The sequence below is a fragment of the Haliaeetus leucocephalus genome, unplaced genomic scaffold (genome assembly GCF_000737465.1).
Source record: "Haliaeetus leucocephalus isolate CR32 unplaced genomic scaffold, Haliaeetus_leucocephalus-4.0 Scaffold92, whole genome shotgun sequence".
Lineage (NCBI taxonomy): Eukaryota > Metazoa > Chordata > Aves > Accipitriformes > Accipitridae > Haliaeetus > Haliaeetus leucocephalus.
In genome coordinates this window covers 8,850,024-8,870,845 of record NW_010972528.1, presented here as the reverse complement: position 1 = coordinate 8,870,845, position 20,822 = coordinate 8,850,024, and the positions used below count along the sequence as shown (strand labels likewise).

At 36.9% G+C, this 20,822-nt stretch overlaps 1 protein-coding gene across 1 annotated transcript in view; it reads right to left on the bottom strand.

Moving 5' to 3' along the window:
* The window catches only part of NETO2 (neuropilin (NRP) and tolloid (TLL)-like 2), a 31,696-nt gene that overhangs the window by 10,593 nt on the left and 281 nt on the right, over positions 1 to 20,822 (bottom strand). Inside the window, exons 2-7 of the mRNA XM_010585229.1 lie at positions 20,075 to 20,158; positions 8,910 to 8,966; positions 7,261 to 7,401; positions 5,047 to 5,295; positions 2,550 to 2,594; positions 2,333 to 2,460 (exon numbers count right to left, since the gene is read on the bottom strand). Coding sequence (XP_010583531.1) covers positions 2,333 to 2,460; positions 2,550 to 2,594; positions 5,047 to 5,295; positions 7,261 to 7,401; positions 8,910 to 8,966; positions 20,075 to 20,158 — 704 coding nt within the window. The remainder of the gene's footprint in view (positions 1 to 2,332; positions 2,461 to 2,549; positions 2,595 to 5,046; positions 5,296 to 7,260; positions 7,402 to 8,909; positions 8,967 to 20,074; positions 20,159 to 20,822) is intronic.

Sequence of the window (20,822 nt, the reverse complement as noted above, 5' to 3'; positions counted from 1 at the left end):
CCTTCTGGCATATCTCACTTTTAACCTCAGCTAGTGCCAAAGCCTTTTAAAACTGAATTTTAAAGAATTCACTAAACCGAAACTAACCACCTTTGGGGGTGGGAGGGGAAGATACCCCCCATATACACTTAACAGGCTCTAATGAAAACATGGTAAAAGAGCACAGGAAAAGACAGGTGACACTTTCACACCCTGGCTTTTCCCTTCCGGTGTTTTTCAGAGGCAGGTTGCCAGGACTGTCTCCCCTTGCACATTCTGTGAAAAGGTGCAGCCTGTGCCATATTATCTCAGGCTTCATCTCACTGTTTTGTGATTTTCAGTAAATATATATGTATATATATTTTTTTTCCCTGCTGTCTTTGTTAGATTTACTGCTAGAAATTCTCAGCTACATTAAGAACCTGTCTTCCACTGACGTCTTATCTCACAAACATGGGTGTGAGCTGTAAGTGCTACTATTTGGGCTGATACATGGTATTTTCATTTAATGACTGACCTTATATATCTGCTGTAAAATTACAATGGAAGCTAAAAATAAATTAGCACGCTTTTAGTAGAGCTATTCTGTGTATGAAAAAAAAAGAAATAATTCCATTAGAAGAGCTCAGCTCTGCAAAAGCTCCTTCTGGTTAGTGTGTTAGGCAAGTAAATATAAAAAGTCCTCACTCTTAGATTATTTTGATTATTCTAGTAATTTTCTGAAATCTGGAGGTAATGTATTAAAGATCTGTTATGCATATTTTAAAAGTCCTTTCGTTGCTGCGGTTGTGTCAGTTTTAAAAATTTATTTTTATTACAAAATCAAATTGAGGAAATTAAAAATATCTCTGCTTATTTTTCTCAAGAGACTGCACCATATCAGATCTAATGGATTTCATCATCGTAATTCTGCTAGAATTTAAGCTTAAGAAACCACTGTCAGAATACTAAGAATTATTTTTCTGTAATGTTTTAACTCAGTAATTTAGGATGATGATCTAATCTCAGGACTGACCCAACTATAACTCTGCCTTCTGGCAACATTCAATAATTTATTAAAATACTTAAGCATAAGACCTGGTGCACTCAAGTGGCAATGTAGAGAGAAAATGGTTTTATTATTGTTTCTGGAAGAACTGCTACTATTACTTAGACTAGTATAGGGCTCTTGGGAGTTGAGTCACTTCCTCAAAGTCTCAAATATATTAATGGAGTTTTAGTTTCTTTCTTGTCTTGTCCTCTTATTACCACCTTTTAGGTTGCTGTTTCAGAACTAATTTGGAAATTGCTGAATAGGGCTGGTTAGTTAACTATTAGGAGTATGTAAGAAGGCATAGAGTAGGTTTGTCATCTTGGCAGCTACTGCTTAAAAATATTTCTTAATTTCTATGTACATGCAAGCAGTGGTATGTGCTTTAATATACAGAAACAAAATTAGACGTGTATGTTATATGGAGAAAAATACATATTCTTCAGTGCAACTTATAAGTAATTAACAAGCATATGTTCCTGAAACATATACCTGTTGTTTGTTTTTTTAAACAGGCTATATAGCTATTGTATTTTGGAATTATGAATATGATTTTATCCTTCTCTTTGCCCAATAATAAAGCTCAAGTTGTATTTAACAAGCACAAGATAGTGATGTTTTTGTAAGCAGTCTCTAGTTCTGCAAACACAATCATAAATACCAGGTGCCTAGGTAACTGATGCTGATTTTTGGCTCAAGCAGCTAATATGCCCCTTTAGGGTTTGGGCAGAAAAGCTCTAGCAAATTTTATTGTGGCACTTTAAGAGGGTGTGATCCTACAGCTAAGTCAGAAGAGAAAGAGTGATAATTCCTCAGCTGTTTCCAGGTAAAGCCTTTCATTTTAGCTCAGACTGCTGATGAAAGTGGGTTTTAAGGTGCTGGATTGTGAATTAGACTGGGGAGGAGCAGGTAAATGTTCTGTTGACTTTGAACAGAACCAAATTCTCCAACAGAACCACTACAGGCAAAATTTTAAACCATGCAGCAAAATTTACTGGAATTTATCAAAGCTGTTAGCCAGCATTTTGCCTGCGGTCTTCCAGTAAAACCAGAGTCCAAGTCAAATGCCCTTGAAAATTGTTGCTTAAACAGTTTTTACAGTTATTTTGTATTTTAAGTTTCAAATAATAGGAAGACAACACTGTAGACTTGCTGTATAGGTTTAATTTCAGAAACAGTCCTCTGTCTGGATTTCCTAAGCCACTGATACATGATTCATTTCAGTGAAAGTGAAACATTATGCAAAACACAGCTAGTGACTATTACCTGTTACTAATAACTTGGGAAACCCATTATATACTGAATGATATGAGTGAAACCCACCTTAGCATTTGGAGTAGCTTTAATTGTCCATATGCAGTCAACTGCTTGTCCCGGTTTTGTTTTTCCTTCTTGTTCTACTTGACTGGAACGTACTATTCCATCAGCTCCAGAGAGCTCAAATTGGCAGTCTAGGGAGAAGATATACCCTGATGTCAAATGCAATATGATATTAATTTAAAATTTCATGTATAAAGAAATTGTTACTGTAATACTAGACCTGGTATGGGATTTAAAATACCTCCTAGGTAAGTGAAGTCAGGATCTGTAATAGAAAGAAGTAATGAATTACAGGGGCTATCAGTGCTTGAGAATCACTTCAGTGTTTAGTATAATCTGTCCATTTTTTATTATGTCACAATACAAATTGCCAGAAAGTTTACTGAATCAGTTGGAGGGTACAGAGACAGTATTATTTTTCTTTTTAGATTATAACATTATTCCACAAAGATCGACCTTGTCTGTATAAAGTAAGCTCAGATTTCCAGCATAACACCAAAAATTACTATTAGGTATTTTATTCCTACATTACATTCTGAATTTAATTATACCAGTTTTCACTGAAATCATTGGAGCTGCACAAGAATATGGGGGACCTTTCTGTGTCTATCATCTTTATCAGATTGCTGTCTGTCTAGTTCTGAAAAATTTGAACTGGAGTAGTTTAGTAGAATATGTCAACACTTTGAAATTGCTAATTTCTATTAATAAAGAATATAAAGAAGGACTGTTCAATACTAAAGATACTTTTTCCTTGGGTACCCATGCCTTTTAGGCCAGGTAGCACAGTTCTAGACATCATTTATGAAGGCAGAATTTCACCTTGATTGATCCTCTATCTCCTCTCTTCTAAATGTGATGTGTAGGTAGTGTATGTATCTGTAGTATATACTGTAGTAATATACAGTATGCATACTGCTAGTGAAGTAAGAATATACTTTTTCATACTGGTTAACTGATGGTACTTGACTTAACTGGGACTAGGGCCTGGCTAAAAATGAGTCTGTAATGGGCTGGGATGTCCAAAGCTTACATTTCAGTGACCCAGGTTAGTGTTTCCTCACAGATCAGCATAGAAACTCGCAAAATGCACCCATTCACAGCTGTGGCATAGAGAATCACCACAGAAATCACACAAATCATAGTGTGTGTACGTGTGTGAAATGTTAGTCTATGCAAAGAAAGCCCTAGGTCATGCAAAAGTGCATGGCTGTTTTGTACAAAATTCTTTTCCAAATGAAGATGCAGAATTTGGCTCTTTCTGTAATCTTATGAATGTTTCTCTGTACAGGGAGTTTATCACTTCCCCTAAAATGCCTCAGTCCTGAGCTTAAGACTCAGTACAGCTGAGAAAATGCCTTCTTTGCCCTCCTTTGTTTTAGTTACCTGTAGTGAAATCTATGATCGATGTATGTAAAATTCTGGGAAATTTTCTGCCTTCTTTGTGAACTGGTTTTTCTTAATGAAGTGGGGGTGTATGTGCATGTCCCCTTCCATTCTCACGATCCCAAAGTATTTTACCACACTCCATGTAAATGCAGAGGAAAGAAAAGGAGAGTGTCAATCCTTCAGTTGCTACAATCTATTGTGAAAATAATTAATATACAGTTTAAATGTGTATTTCAAGTTCCAGCCTGGAACTAGGCTAAGTTAGTTTTGAAAGTGATGTTAATGAAATTACTTTGGAAATGGTTTTAGCAAAATACGTAAGTACTGTCCCTAAGAAAACATTTTAGCATGTTACTCCCAGTGGAGTGGTCACCACGTTAATCTGAAGAGTTTCCAAGTCTAAATCCTTAGCAAGGTATACAGTTCTATAAGCAGTTAATATATAATCATGTATAGTGTTTTCATGTGCTTTAGGGGTAAAGACCAGTTGGGTAAAGATGACATTAAAAAGTTATGCCTGTGTATAGATTTATAGTAGTAGTAGAGCTGACATCTGTATATAGTCTTTTGTCCCAAAGGACAATAAAATGCTGATAACTACACGTACAGTATCTATGAACTACAGCAGTCAAGCATTGCACAAGGACATCAGGTCAAATTTTCTTGTAAAAAGAATGCCCTGCCAGTTTTAAGTGGCCCCACAGAGCAGATGTACTTTTTGTTTGTCTAAAGCCACTGTCAGCACATTATCCTCTCCTTCATACCCTGTAAACTACACAGTACTTTGAGCAAAGAACAATTCTGTTGTCTGAGCCTGTGCTTTGAGGGAGATGAGAGCTGATGCTTGGACTGTATAGATGTTTCCTCTGGCTTTTCAGAATGGAGATTTAAAATGTTTTGCATCTGGCTGTAAGTGCTATTGTAGATTTGCTTCAGGTGTTTTTGTTACAGTGTCTTATATTCCTAGAAGATAGGCTGTTAAAAATGACAGCTATTTGTCTACATAAATGCTCTTTCCATTACTACCACTGGTGAAACTGGTACAAGTTGGAGTAACAAAGAGGGAAGTTGCTAAAGCCTTCAGCATGAACAAGATCAACTGATTTCTTCACTAGCAAACTATAGACCTGTAATTTCCTTCAGTTAATTTTCCAAAGTGGTTTTAGTCAAGTATGCGGTAGGATTAGCAGGACTGAGACTGCATTGTCACTTTGCCTTCATAAGAACTTATGATGAAATACAGCTCTAGACTGCCAGCGTAAACACATCCACAGAGTTCCATGGGAGCAGATGGTCATTAATTCAGTCAGAATTTTAGGCATCTTTACCTGGTATAAATGAGTACTTTGCTTGAAATCCCTTTCCTTCCAGCTCCTCATCAGAAGTAAACTTGATCCACATAAATCTCCCCGTTGATCTAATTAGTGCAGGACTTTTCAGACCACAGTAACGATTAATGAGAGGGGAGAAACCAAAAGGTCCATCTCGAACCTCCAAATGATCAAACCGACATTCAAATGAGGGTTCTATGTAATAGGGTTCATCAAAGGTCAACTCAATTCTTTGTCGTGGAGCAGCTAGACATAAAAAATCGAGCAAAAGATTAAATGAAGATCTATATAAAAAACACATGAAGACATGAAATAATGAAGAGACAGGCCTCCAAAACAGCAAGATAAAAAAGAAACTGGAAACTTCTCAAAATACATCTGGCAGTCTGCTACAAAAACTCAGATACACGGTAATAAAAATTTAAAAAATCATTGTGTAGAAGGTACTTTTTCATGGAATTTTATGGAATTTTTTTGCTTGCCGATCTTTATTGTTGAAAATTCAGAAATGACATAAATTTAATGCAGCACATGTAACAGATATTAACGTATAAGCAAAGGTATTCAAACAAGGTTTAATACTAAAAGATAGAAATTAAAACCAGTGCTCCGTGAAAGCAAAGTACATAAAGGACGAAACGTTGAGGGATGCAGAAAAGAAAAAGATACGAAGAACTACTCACTGGTATATATCCTAAACATAAAGCCCAAATTTGGAGATCCTTTGGCAGGAGACATGTTTTATTAGAATATTCAGAGAAGTGTAAATGCTTCATATATATTACTAATGCAGGTGACTACAGATGTTGGTAAGTCTGAACCAGTGACATCCAGGATTTGGGTCAGACCCCTAAATCCTGATGAGATGCAGCTATGGCTACTTTGTGACTGGAGTTTCACGTCTGTAGTTTGGAACCATGACTTTATATTGCATGAATAGCTTTAGTGTTTGTTGGTCTTGTCATCTATTGAGCTACATGAACTTTCAGATATTAACTGGTATCTGGAATGACAGCATTAAAAAATCAAATGCTGTCTGCTGCTTCTGAATGCAAAAAGGATTTACTTATACGTCTCTAACAGTCTGCTTGGACTCTTACACCTTACTTACACATGAGTTAAAAACATTCATAGCTGTTTGCACATACTGGCAGTGGTCTGCAGGGAGAACCGTATCGTAACTAGAAATTGTGGAGGACCTTGGTCTCACCCAGATATCCGTAACGTTTGTGTATAAGGATTGTGAGGACAGAGGTGTGGAAACTGATTCTGGACCCCATGGAAACTGCCTCATGCAAGGGAGATCCAGCAATGGACCTGGCATGTCTGAACTCTGAAGCTGGACAGGATATCTGCTCTCCAGTGCCTTCACTGGCAGGGAAGACGCCAAACTTCAGATATGCATGCATACAAGGAAAAATGAGGGTGTCTGTGAACCAGTACTATACTATACAAATAAAAACTCACTGAAACATATTACTTGAAATATTTCAATTAATTGATACGAATCTGATGATTAAGCTGACTAACATTTTTAGCTGACTTCAGTGGATTTTGGGTGCATTCTAGTAAGAAGAAAAAATAATTAGTGCATCCCAAGTCTTGCAGGCTTTATCCAAGATATTCTCATTGGAATGTGGTTTTACTCTAGTTAATGAAATTTTTTTGTCCTCATCACATTATTTTAATAGTGACCTCAGCAGTGCTAAAATCTCTGTATTTTTAGTACAGTACTATGGTAGTCAGATGTGTCTTTTTTATTAATTAAGGACAGCATAAAGATTTTCTGCTTGTGACACAGAATAACACAGTATGGTCTGGTAAATGCTGAAGATAGTCTTCAACCATCTTTGCAGTTCATTATCAGCAATACTGGAAGTGATATTAAAATAACAAGCTACAATTTTTATCTTAATAGTTCTGTGCCTTCATAGATTACAGTAGATCTGATGGTGCTTTTTCTGGCTGTGAGCGTATGTCTTACTCTGTATAGCTAATTCCTGAATATTTGCATTTTCTATTAATTTGTTACTATTACTTCAGAGAGCAAACTTAGCTTCTTGTTCAACCAAATGACTGCAGAATTGATTATATTACCAGTATGGCTATACAATACTTGACAGTATAGTAAAATGACACAGTTTTAACAGTTCAAGATTATCCATTTAACAGTAAGATTACAAAACAACAAAACAGAAATACAGCATGTACCTTCTAAGATATAGATGCACTCTTGATTTGGTGGGTACATGTTAGGGTAGTTTGGTGAAGCAAAATGTCCTCCATTACTTGTCCGTACCCAGTTGTCACACTGGGTAGGAGGAATGCGATTCACTCCAATATTTTGCCCACCTTAAGTGAAAAAAAAGTGATCACATAAATTTCTCCTGCAAGCATGCGAATTTGATTTTGCAGAAGTAAAACACTGACATAATGCATATTCTATAAAAGAAGAAAGTAATCTATTTTGGTTGAAAACCTTCTTCTATGTCACTTGTTAGTATCTAGCTAGGAAGATCTTATGTTTAGTTTAGTGATGTGGTATACCCTAAAGAGATCACAGTTTCTGAGTATCAAATATGTCCAGTAATCCTTGGGAAGGGAAGAGAGAGAGAAATTTTTTTTTTTTTACCCAAGGCAGTTTAAATTTTCTGTTGCTTTTCCTTCTAAGTCAAAGAGTCACAGTGGCTGCCAGTACAGCAGCATTATTTTACGGCTTACGTCTTCTCCATTCCTATGCAAATATAATCCAAAGTATTCGTTAGCTTTTACCATTTTTTCGCCTGATTCCAGAGTATAGTGAAGTACATGGCCCTTAGACTGAATATGTATTTACAATAATTTGTTGGAATATAGAATGCTTATAACAGACTGAATTATAATATGTAAATACACTAAATACAGCAATGGTAGTTAATAAAATTACTAGCAATAGGTAGATTGCACTGGTAGCTAAGGGTCTCATTTTAAGAGATCCAAGCTCTTCTTCTGGATGTACAGGGAAATATGATCCTTGACTGAGATTATGCAGTTCACTAAGGTAGGGTACCACACCGGACAATTTGCAGGAGCTTTGTTAGTTTGGATTTCCTTATCCAAGGAGAAAGAAGTTGGGAATAATATGATCTCTCTGACGTTTTTCTTAAGTAGCTTTGGCCCTTCTTGATATCAGCAGAACTGGAGAGAATAAGACACAGGATATATGGTTTCTGCTAGATTTTTCCTAAATCTCACAGGGTGCTCTCATAATGTTATTTATATTTATGCAGTTTTTGTTTGCAGACCTTTGAGAGGGAGTCCATGTTGATAAAGGTCTTAGCTGCCTCCAGTAAATTACATCACCTTCCACTGGTATCTTGGCAGCTTTTTGATTTATGGGGGTGAAAACTTAGTCTCTCCTGCAGAAATTGTTCAAGGAAATTCTGTAGGTGTCAGTTCAAGGAATTATTCTCTCTCAAGTGTGGGTTAATCCCACATAGAAGAAAATAAGGTTTGTGAAACTGATGCCTTCCCGACTCAGCAGGCTTCAAAAATGTTTGTGGGTAGACTATTTGAAAAGCTTGTTGTCAGACACATAAAACATGAATTTCCATGGTGGTTTTTTCCCCACCTCTAAGGTTTAAAAGCATAGAATTTTAACTGGGTAAGTCAACTTCCATGTTCTTTGTGACTGGATGGCTTTGTTCAGTTGGAAAAAAATTCAGTAAATAGTGGGGAAATGGAAAATACAGGAATTCATATTGGTAATTCAAAAGCTGTTAATACCTGAATACAAATACCTTCTTTCACTTATATTGCTTAATTAAAAACTATAAAACCGTTACATTTTTTGAAAGAAAATCATCAAACCAAAATTGTACCTTGTGTCTTCTGTGCAACGGCAATCCCTTCCACTACAAGGATTGTTACTAGCAACACTGATGAGAGAAATTGGACAGGAAAAAACATCAGTAATTCATCAAAACTATAGACTGTTTTCTGCAGTCCTGAGTCATGCAAATCCTAGAATCACTAACCAAAACAACTGAGAACATACAAAAATACTTAATTCATTTATGTGCTTTGTTAAAATTTCAACTTTAGGAAACCAGTGCAGTCTAAGTGCGCTGTTGGCTCTTCTTCCAAGTTCCTTAAGGAAGTGTATATAAGAATAGCAATTTATTGTTTGAGGGGGCTTTAAGTATATTTTCTAGAGTATCTACTAATTTGTAAGCACTTAATAAAATTACATGGTATCTATCTTCTGTATAACTTTGATGTCCTGAAACGAGATGTTTCACTGCTATATTGAACCAGATTTATCCTAAAACTCCATTTGCCTAACATGTACAGAAGACTTCTCCAGCTTCCAAGAAATTAATCAGGACCACAGGAGACACTGCATGGTCTTATCCCTACATGGATTTCAGGAGCACTATAGGATTGTGCTTGCAAGACTAGTTGTTGTGATGCTGCCACAATACCAGTGATTTCTGCAAATGATGTGGCAGCAGAAAACAAGCAGATACAAGTTCTAATGATGTGGAGAGACTTAGTCTGAGCAGTGACAACAGCTACGATGTGAAGACTGTTAGGATGTACACTGTTGCAAGCACTCTGGTTTGCCGGAGTGTTGTGTTAGTCTCAGGGTTTGGTACATGCTGGTGTTTTCTGGATTTGAACTGACTAAATATTGAACCTGTTAAAGATTCTGTTATACTCTTTCCTCCAACCTTCCTTCCTTCCAGCTGTCTAGATGGTTTTGCTTTTGGCCTTTCCCTTACGTTTATACCTTCCTTGCACCCAAGAAGCACCAGTCTGAACAGCACATACTAATGATTCCATATTCCACTATTCACCAACAGTTTTAAAGCAGGCTTAATGTCCAGATTTTCCTAAAACACTTTGTCTCCTCAGATTGTTAGGGATTACCAGGAAAGGAAAAGAGAATGAAACAGAGTATATAATTGTGCTACTCTTCATATCTTTCATTTGCTTCCGTCTTGAGTATCTCTATAATTCTGGACATGTGTCTTAGAGAACTAGTTAAGTAGGCTAGGACTCTTTGCCCTGGACAGAAGCTGGCTGAGAGGAGATAGGATACAAGTTATAAAATCACAAGTGTCATTGAGATGGTGAATAGAGAGCAACTACTTGTTGTCTCTTCCAATACAGGAACCAGGGGTATCAGACAAAGCTAGCAGGTGGCTTGTTCAAAGAAAACAAAGCTTTTTTTTTTTTTTTTAATGCAGATACTGCATAATGCATCCTTGAAGTAGAAAATTCTGTTTCAGAAACCCCTTTTGCCATAAGTTGTTTGAAGTCCGGGATAGTATTTGGGGCAAATATAATTTGCTGTACTTCTATACACTTTCTGCTTTTATATCTCTGTGAAAGAAGATACCAGGCTAGGTAGACCTTTGATTTGACCTGGTATGGCCTTTCCCATGTTCTTAATCTACTTGTTAATACTAAGTCAGACAGGCATGGCCTCACCACTGCAGGAAAAAAAAAGATTTCAGCAGGAATTTTATTGTCACATTCAAGAAGTTCATTTTATTTTCCCAGTTTTCCCCTCTTGTTGCTCAGGCATTTTAGTGGCTCATGCTGAAATGGCATTTTCTCTATCTGCGATTTTCCCTGTGTTGCTGTTAGACTTTCAGCCCTTTAGAGGGTTCCAGAGTGAGCATGCACTGACTGTGAACAATGGTGATCTTGACTGAACTCATCTAGATGGTACTGTAATGTTGGCATAGATGTATTATCTTGGGGAAAGACAAAAGGAATCAAAGTCTGCCCCGAAAGTGTCCATCTAGCATTTGTGTTTTATTATATATGTTTCTGCTGCCCTTTCTTCTCTCTACCCATATTAAATCATACTGTATATCATTATGAGACTTTCCTCATCAACAACTGCTTTTTTCCCTTGCAAGTTGAGTTCACAACTGTACGTGTTTTAAAATACCATTATGGGTCTTACAAACAAGTGTTATGTTCCTAGACGCTCATTTGATTTTGAGAGATGGATTATAAGATAGTAGGTTAAGACTTAGGTAGTTTTGCAATTTCCGTATTTGCAATAATTCTGCATTTTCATCAATATTAATACACTGACAAATATATTTCTTAACTGTCATTATCCCAATACAAATTATGAATTGTTAATTATTGCTGACTCACCCTAGATTGAAAATTCATCCTTCAGAAGAAAGTATCTAGTACCTATTACTGGTCTTCAAGTTATGGATGTTCACTAGTCTTTAAAGCAAACAGAATAAACAAATATCCGATCTTTATTAACATATGATTGACATTAGTTTTCAGCTATTTTTAGTTTTTAATATTTCTTATATAGATGTTACTATTTAAAAAAAAACTTTTTTTGTGGCTTCTGTGTTTAAACTGTGCACTCAAAGATCTGACTTTAAGTGCATGAACTTATAATGCATTTGTACTCCTGAGATTGCTTGTCCCTAACAGAGAATATTACATAGAATCTTGATAGTGGTTATAAAGTTGTCTGTGTATTTTCTTCGGTTTTTTTCTACACTGGTTCTGGAGCAACACTTCAAAGTTGGCTTTTATTGTTAAAGTAAATGCAGTTTCCACAATCCTATGTAAATCATGTGTCAGTATGTTCTACTGAATTAACCTTTCTTAAAGATTTGCTATGCCCACTCTCTATTTTGCAAGGACACAGCAATCTCTTTATAACTTGTTGTGCTGCTTCTTAAAATGTGAAATGGGCTTTGTCTGTTTTTCTTAAAGCAAACAAACACAGAAATATGAGTGAAGTAAATACTTTAATGACTAACAAAATTAATGCAGATAGTCACTTTCAAGTAACAGTGAAAATCTGGGGATTCATTGGTTTGTGTTGAGGTTTTTTTAGTACAGCTATCTACTATGGCTAACATTGTTACTGTATACCCTCTTTTTTTTTCTTTTTCACCTTTAAAATATCAGTAAGCATCTATGTTTATTTCAGTGATTGTGCGCTCTTGTGCAGATAGAGATACCATAAGAATAGATGTTCAGTTACACTAACCAGTGATTTCCCTTCTTGAAATGATGCAGATACAGAAACAAGCCTCCTAAAAGGACTTCAGAAAATCTGATTTGCTTTCACTAAAGCCTGTGCCGTTTCTATTAATAGTCCAGAGCTGTGTATGTGTGTGTAAGTGCAAAACAACAGTGCGTATTTCCTGCAGAACAGCATGGATATGAAGATAAATGGGCTGAATATTTGTTTTACTGTCTTCCTTTTGTGATGTTATATGGTTGAGTGGATATACTAAGTATGGTCCACCTTCTCTTTGTTCCCTGCCCTTTTCACTCTCTTCATTTTTAATCTCTTCCATCTCTTGCCTTTCCCTGGCAATGCCTGTCCTTCTCATGCTCTTAACCACCCTTAAGATGTATTCAAAGCAGCCCAGGTAGCAAATGTTTAAGGGCCTTCTTTTGCCATTGCTTTTATCCCAGGTGATAGTAAGATAAAGAAAAGAGGTGTCTATGACTAATACTCTGTATGTGTCCTTATCTCTGTGACATTGCTAGCAAAAAGGTGGAGAGAGGACTTATATCTGTTCTTCCTGAGAGTACTGGGCAGGGATGCCTGAGATAGTATTGCCTTAAACTGCATGCATTTACATGACACAGTATAATGTGGGATAGCAAACAGGAGTTTTTTGGCTGAGAACAAAGCCTATTAATGTTCATGATGAAAGGAAAAGAAAGAAAGAAAGAAAAAATCAGTTGGGGTATTTTTAGATCTTTTAGACTGCTTCCATCAACCCATTTTTGTGTGCATTTTAAAAACAACAAAACAATCACTTGGTGTCCTAAATCCATACCACTTCCTGGAAGAATATTTTTGAATCTCAAATACTAACTTGAACCATACAAGTCAGTAAGAAGGAAGGAAGATGTCTAGGGAAAAGACAGATCCTGTAGGATGGTGCAGTGTGGAAAGCTAGTGTGAACCAGTGTCCTGGTACTGCATGTGGGGACACAGACACAGCAATTAGAACAGGGGATACCCAACTACTTTCACAAAAAGTCTTGTAGCACTTTCAGAAGGATGAAGAATGATCTTGTTATTTCTGATAAACTGAAATTCAAATAGTTATAATGCACCTGAACTTGCAATGGGACACAGTATTCCTCTGCTCCTTCTTTCCTCTTTTAGAGTATATTACATATCACTGTGCCATGACTGTTCTTCAGTGTGCATGAAAGGTAACTCTAGACATAGCTCTGTATTCTATTACAGTACAGGAAGCAGAAGCAGTATCTAAAAATGCCATTTGAACATGGCTTGCTAATGTAAGCAACAGCACAAAGTGCAGGATTGCATGAATTGCATTGAATATCAAAGGGATAGAAGGGTGGGTTTGATTGTTTTGTTTTTAATGGAGGAGCGTGGTGAGAATCCTACTAGAAGACACTGAAATATGGGAGACTGACCTTACTTAGAGATATCTAGTTGGTAAATATAATACAGGTTAGTGCTTCTGCACCTTATATTGAGCTTCTGCTTCATGATATGTACACTTTAGAAGAGGCTATCATTAAGCCAACAGCAGCACAGCCACTGAGGCAGATTAAGGGGGGCTGCTTTTATTCATGAATCTGGTATTTGCTACGGACTTCTACTCCACAAATTGTGGTGTATACTTTCATACTACCATTTAAAGCTCTGATAGTTTTTACCTGTGTGAACATTAACTAGAAACAAAGAAAAAGCAGCAAGCTTCTGTATGTTTTTAAAAGAATCCGTTTTTCATTTTCTTCACTTCTTTGCATGAAATATTTTAGATCACATAGCCTGCAGACACTTGTATAAATTTTTAAGAGTGAAGACACTAACCATACATTGCAAATTCTTATTACTATTCTGTTGTTGAAATAGGCTTATGAAATAATATAAAAGAATCCCCTGAACTGGTGTAATAAACTATGCATTGTTTGCAGGGGTCAAGATTTTCTTTGCTGGCATTTCTTAAAATTCTCTAAAATTAATCAAAGTTGCAAAAAAAAAAATTGTTAATTTATGTACTGAAGTATATATAGAGATATTCACAAATGAGTGGCTGCTATTTCTCTTTAAAAATGAGAATAATATAGTTAGTTTTATAGTAAACAGGTGCTTAACCCAATATTGATAAATCAGTGTGCTGCTTAGAAAAACAAGTGCTTTAGGCTGCAAATATGACATATGCTTGTACTTTCTGGCAAGATACATTCTTCAGATTTCATGGGATACAGTACTGCTCTGAGCTCTCTATGGTATGTCTTTCCTTTGCTTTTTCTGCATGCTCTAGGGATCTTCACATACAGAGAAAGCAGACTAGATTTGCTGTGTGGCTCTGAGAGCAGTGTCGGTCTTGAGTGATGACAGTGGGGGATCTATGCATGCCGGGAAAGCTGAATATCAAACTGGGGAGCAGTCATGCACAACTGAGAAACAGTGAAAAATTCCACCAATTATTTAAATAAAGACTTAATCATTTAGAATAATACACATTCTTAGTATAGTAGTAGTCAGAATCCTAGGGATAAAGATGACAGACATTGCTTAAAGCAGGATTCACTGTTTTATCTCTGTGCTGTACACCCTGGATTAGGCAGTACCTTGTATACATATAGTCCAAACAGACAGTAATTGGCAACACACAGGTCATGCATGTTAGAAAATCTTGCCAGAATGCCTGCTTCTTTCTGTCAGATACAGCCTAGAGTAACAAATGCTTGATCTTAATTATATACTATGTTTTGCCTTATGGGAATGAATCCTTTTCTGTGTACTATTCTTAAACCTAGCTCCTAATTTGCCCCATGTGCTAAAATTAATGTTACTTTCAGTAACTGCTAATCACAGTATCCCAGCTTTTACATCCATTTTTTTCCCCACATATGTCTAAACATTAATGTTAGCTATTAATGTGGTGGGGACATCTGTGATGTCATATCCTATCTTATTCTCTGGCCAAGATTATATGTACAACATAAATTACTTATATGTGTTTTGGTTGCTTTTAAGGACTGATCAAGTGTAGGGTCCCATGATGTTAGACGCGGCACAAATTCAGTGTTTGACCGGTCTTCTTGTAAAGAACTTCTGCAATTTAGACAGACAAGGTAAAGTGTCCAGACGCTCTGGATTTTATGTAATTCTGTGTGGATGGCCACCTCCTTCTCTTTCAGAAAGCTAACTAAGTGCACTTCTGATTAAAGACATTTTTAGCTCAGAAACACAAACTGTAAATTCCAGGGAATGAGATTTTTCTCTCTCTTCCTAGCATTTGGTGACATTTGCTAATTGATAAAAGGAATACTGGATTGCATCTGTTGCTGCTTTTTTAGGCAAACAATTCTATTGCTGAGGATGAAAACACAGCAGTTTTCGAATCCCACATGCTCTTACAGTTCATAGTCTGTATATATTCCTTAATCTCCTGTGGTCTCAACAGGACATTTGCAGATAAGTAAAATGAGCATCAAAGAGCAGTTAAGGTGGCTGCCTATAACTTAGCCTATTAACAGCTCCAGTGATTTCCTCATATTGGAATATACTGCAGGATTACCACAGAATAAAGTAACAGAGATGGTGTGCATCAGGAAAGACATATTTTAGCTGTTTTAAGTCTTACCCAGAGCATGCCAGTGGAGCTGCCAAACCATTTTTAATCCTCCTCACAAAAGCTTGATAGCAGAAGTGCGCTTCACCAGCTATTAACAGTAACTCTAGTGCCTTTCTAAGATCCAAATCTTGCTAGCCATTAGCATGCCAGCAGGATATCTGAATGCACTCAGGTCTATTCTGAGATATAACAGTTTCATCTCACTCCAGCTGTTTCCAGTAGGGATTCCTCTCTTTTAAGATTGCTGAAGAAACAAATTGGGAGTCTATCTCTGCAGAGAAACCAGGTTAACTGATTCAGGAAGTAAATGCAGTTCTCCCAAGTCCCTTTGATCAAAATCACCTGCAGAACAATTCATACTTGGATGGATCTGTGACAGAGTCCCCTCTAGGTTTGCTCAAAATATTTAACATTTCTGATCCCTTCCTCCATTAGAAATGTATAAGCAGCTGTGGGCTGCTTCATTTTACCAGTTGCTCCACATCCTGTTACTTATAATCCATTCCTGGGTATGTCTGCCAGCAAAACTTCTGCCAGAAGAATGATATCTTTCATTTTTAAAATAGAAGCTTTCCTTTTTATATGGAAGATCTTTTTTCATCTCCAAGCTGTGTGCAGCAAGAGACTGATGAGAAGGCTGCATGTGCAAACCATGTTGATGAGGAGTTCCAAAAACCTTATTAAAATATATACACTGACTTAAAGTTCAGATGGTTTCCCTGTAGCTGACAGAACTGATCCTGCTGTACATAACTATTCTGAATACATCTTTTGCAGAGATTATTTATTCCTAGAACACTTGGATGGTGATACTTCTGACTTAAAAGTAGATCAGATTGTACCAAACTTCTTGTTCTTTATTATCAGTATAGTGTATTTTTCAGTGGAAATCTTTTCAGGAATGTCTATTATAGAATTAATATTAAAAATTCTGCTGTCTTCTGTCCTGTCTAACAACAATTTGTGTACAAGAGTATAAATTAATATTTTTTTCTAGCTCCTCACTCTCGTCCCTTAAAAAGAGACTTCTCTGTGTTCATGGATTTTATTGTATGCTAAAGAAGGGGGGTTTGTGAAATGTATTGTTAACATATTGGCAGTTCTTTCCTGCTACATAGTGGGTCAGCTTTGTAATAACAGAAAATGGAGTGAAGCACAAAGATAAGCTAAAAATGTGGAATTTTTTCATGAAAAGTTACCTGCTGCTTTTTTGTTGAAAAATTTACACTCCCCCAACCCAATCACTTGCAGTATTTGAGCTGGCAGTCGTCAGTCATATATCAATAGACGTAGCAAGCTATTTAAGTTGTTCAAGACTGTAAGTGCTTCATCAATTAAAAAATTTGGAGTGTATAAAGCACAAAAGCAGCAAGCTTTTTTGCAATACTAGAACCCCAACGGTATCCAAGACACTATAATTAAGATTCTCCTTCAGTCCAGATAAGCATATCCATCACTACATATGTAACCTATTTTGTATGTAAACATAGGTTACCTGTGTAACCTATTTTGTGTGTATACTAGAAGAATTTCTGGTATAATTGCAGATGTTTATCAGGTCTCTTCACCATTCCTGCAGTGCATTATATTGTGAATTTCTGACAGATTCATAAATGATGAATAGCTTATAAAGTTTCATTTTGGGGGTTATTTTTCTGTCTAATCTCTCTCTGTGAATTAAACCTTAGGGAAGGTGTTGAAAACCTAGCTTTTTCATTAGATAGGGATATATAATTCAATAGCTCCTTGAGCTTCAATTCAGTGTTATTCTGTACTCTGGCTACAACTGTATACCTGATTTATACAGTAAACTTTTCTATTAATGTCAACGTAATTATAACCAACTTGTTCTGTAAAGATTTTAGCAGTCATTGTCAACTATGTCTTAGGAAAACTAGGATTTAATGTTTTTGAAGTTATGCTACTGTGGGAGTGGTGCATTTTGGATATTAAGTTTGTGTATGTATTAATAGCAAGGCATAATATATACCACCAAATATTTGTTTATAACACAGCAGCTTTTTTAATCCTATTCTACAGTTACTTGAGTTCCTTCTGCTTAACTGCTTAGCAGTGCAAGCTGTTGGGTACTTAGCTTTCTTTAAGTGCAGCAGAAAAGGTTGCAAGTAGATCCTGGGTTTAAGTAAAAAAATGGAATTCTGATTGACACTTGATACTGCCTTCATTAGGGCCACTGTAGCCTCTACAGTCAGTACTTTGCTTTTGGTTTCAGTGGATAAATCGTGAAATCATTAACAGATTTTTAAATTATCTTTTTTCTCTGCTTGCTTTTAGCTTTTTGGGGCATTGTTGCACCTTTTGATTTTGGAAACAAGAGGCCATAATTCCTAGCTTTTGTGTGGAAGGAAGTATTACCTCCTAACACTGCTTGTTTGTGAGAAATTAGCTGTTAAATTCATGCCAAAATGCAAATGAGGGGGCTGAGCAGAATAGCAGGAAGTTAATCATAGTACTCCACATTCTTGCAACCTGCCAGAGTTAGAAATAATTCTGTACCTTATTGGAAGGCTGGGAATGTTGACTTTCCAGAAGTAGCACTACTTTGTCCTAGCCCTGGCTGCTTGTTGAATTATCAGGACAGAAACTACAGAATTCTCCTTCTGGCTTTTTAAGTTAATCCAAAATAATAACTGAAATAGTCCAAAACTAATGTACAGTCAGGATTTAACTTTGGGTTTGTGGGGTTTTTTTAACCAAATAATAGCATATGCAAGTGAAAGAGGAGCCTACTTGAAGAATGGGAACAAGCTCTTAGCAAACACATTTTGGGGGAATAGCAGATATGAGGAAATTCAAGATAGATGTGTTTACTTCCAAAACATAACAGGAACATGGCTTTTATTAAGCAAGCAGCTGCTTTTCTCTGTTATGAAGCAGAGGGTTATAATACTTTATTGTTGTAGAGCATTTTGCAAGCTGTGCTAGGATTCAAGAATGATTCTAGTGTGTTTAAAATCTCATTGAGAACTGAAGACAGGAAGAAAAGGCTTTGTCTTTAAAGAACCAAAATGCAGCAAGCACCTTGGCCTCCAATAGGTTACATACACCACTGAGAAAGCAGGTGGGCATTGGCTGGGCTCCACTTCAGCAAAACCTGCAGCTACTGCAACCTCAGTGCTGTCGTGGTCCTCCCATTGCTTCCACTCAGCACTTTTGGCTAGTAGATCTGGATGAGAGCAAATAACCAATATAAGATGATGGGATTCAGGATGAAACGTTTATAAGTTTTGCTGAACACTACAGAGAGAGGCAATAAGAATTGTATTAGAGATGTTTATATAAATCAGCCATTATTACTGATAGCTGAGGAAGAGCATAGAGTAGTTCTGAACCAGCATAATAGAAGAAATTTGAATTGCCACAAAGTGAGTGTGATGGGCTTGCTTCTGCTCTGAGGTATCCAGCCAAAAAATAGAACCTTTGTGGATGACAGAAATGTAAATATGCATTCCATGTTTAGAACAGATTACATTGTTTCTAAGTATTATTAAAAGATACATGACTTTTCACAATATCCTGAGCTTAATTGTACTTCGTGTATGGTTTAGCAGAACTCTCCCAGTTGGAGAAAAAAAAAACATTTACTGCCACTGTAGCAGAGTTTCCATGCAGAATTTAAGATGCAACTTGTAAAATACGGAGGCTTACTTTGTTATTCCCAACAGTTTCCTTTTGGGACTAATCTATGTGCCTATTTATAGAAACCTTTTTTCTTCATAATTAGATGTAATAATCAGACTATATGAAGACTTCTAGTGAAGAAGAGATAAAAGGGAGTGTATAATGCTAAGTAATGATAGGTTGTTTCTGTAGTCATGGCAAGTAATGCATTCAAATACTAACAGCTTATTGACTAATGGCTTTGTGCAATTTATAGATTATGAATAATACAAAAAACTTCCTGTAGAAGGACTTCTTACCTGGACACTAGTGTGATTATAAAGATTGGCATCAGGTCTGTTCAGGAGAAAACCTGCATAGTCAAATTTGCAGCAATCTGAAATGTAATTAAATCTGCATATGTAGAAAGTAATTAAGAAGCAGAAATGTTAGTTGTATTTTATGGTCATTTTATAGTGGTTTATGGTATTTAACTATGTTACTTAAAGAGGAAGTAGGAAAAAAAAAATCTAAATGCCTTCTCTCCCCCATGTAAGCCTTACGTTCCTATGTTATCTAAACTCCAACGATGGTTAACACCTATATAGAGACACAGATGTTTATTGAGAGCAGGTATCTCCTGTCTCTCAATTATTATGCTAATAAATGAAAAGTATTTATTTAAACCCTCAAGACATTTGTCCTTCAGGCCAGGAACATGGGATTTTATAGGCCATGGAAACATTCTGGATTTAAACCAGACTTCTTTACAACTTTCATACCGTGGGAGGACATCAGAAACAGTTCTTCACTCTGCAGTAATGCCTTGTTGGCTTCGATAATGCAAGCAGATGCTCCAAAATTTCCTAACGGAATAATTTAATAATAATAAAAAAAAGTCCCTGATGGTTCAAGTCTGCTATTGCTCCAGAAGATACAGAATGCTAGAATTAATCTCTTGAGGCACAAGGTTAACTGCCATATCTAGCTTCATTTTCTAACAGAAATACCTTGCCCATTGTCGAGCTGTATGAATAACACCACAGACAAAGAAATGCTAGGATGAAGAGCCTTCCTCAGTTGTTTACCTCTGAACCGTAAGAAGTTAGAAACAAGATTTAAAAGCCTCAAGAGGAAGAGAAGCACAGGTAAATACCGGTCAGGCAGTAGCTTGTGACTCAGGTTTTGTGAAAACCTTGCTGAAAACAGATCTTACTCCCGATAACAAGTACGATAACCTGATCACTGTTAAGCGGCTCGTTAGCAGAGTTCCGAAAGCAGAAAGAGTATTTTTACTGTGAAAAGACTGGAGCGCAGGAAGCTCTCGGTGTGTCTCGGGAATATACGGGGCACTGGAGCAGGGTTGCTGCCACCGTGACCCACGTTTCTGCGGGCTGCGACCTCCTGCCCCTCCCCCCAACCCGGGGTGCCGAGGTGTTCCCGCCGCCCGCCCGCGCCCAGCGGGGCCGGGAGCAGCGCGGGATGGCTGCGGGCTGCCGGGCCGCCGCGCTCGGCTCCCGGCAGCGCCCG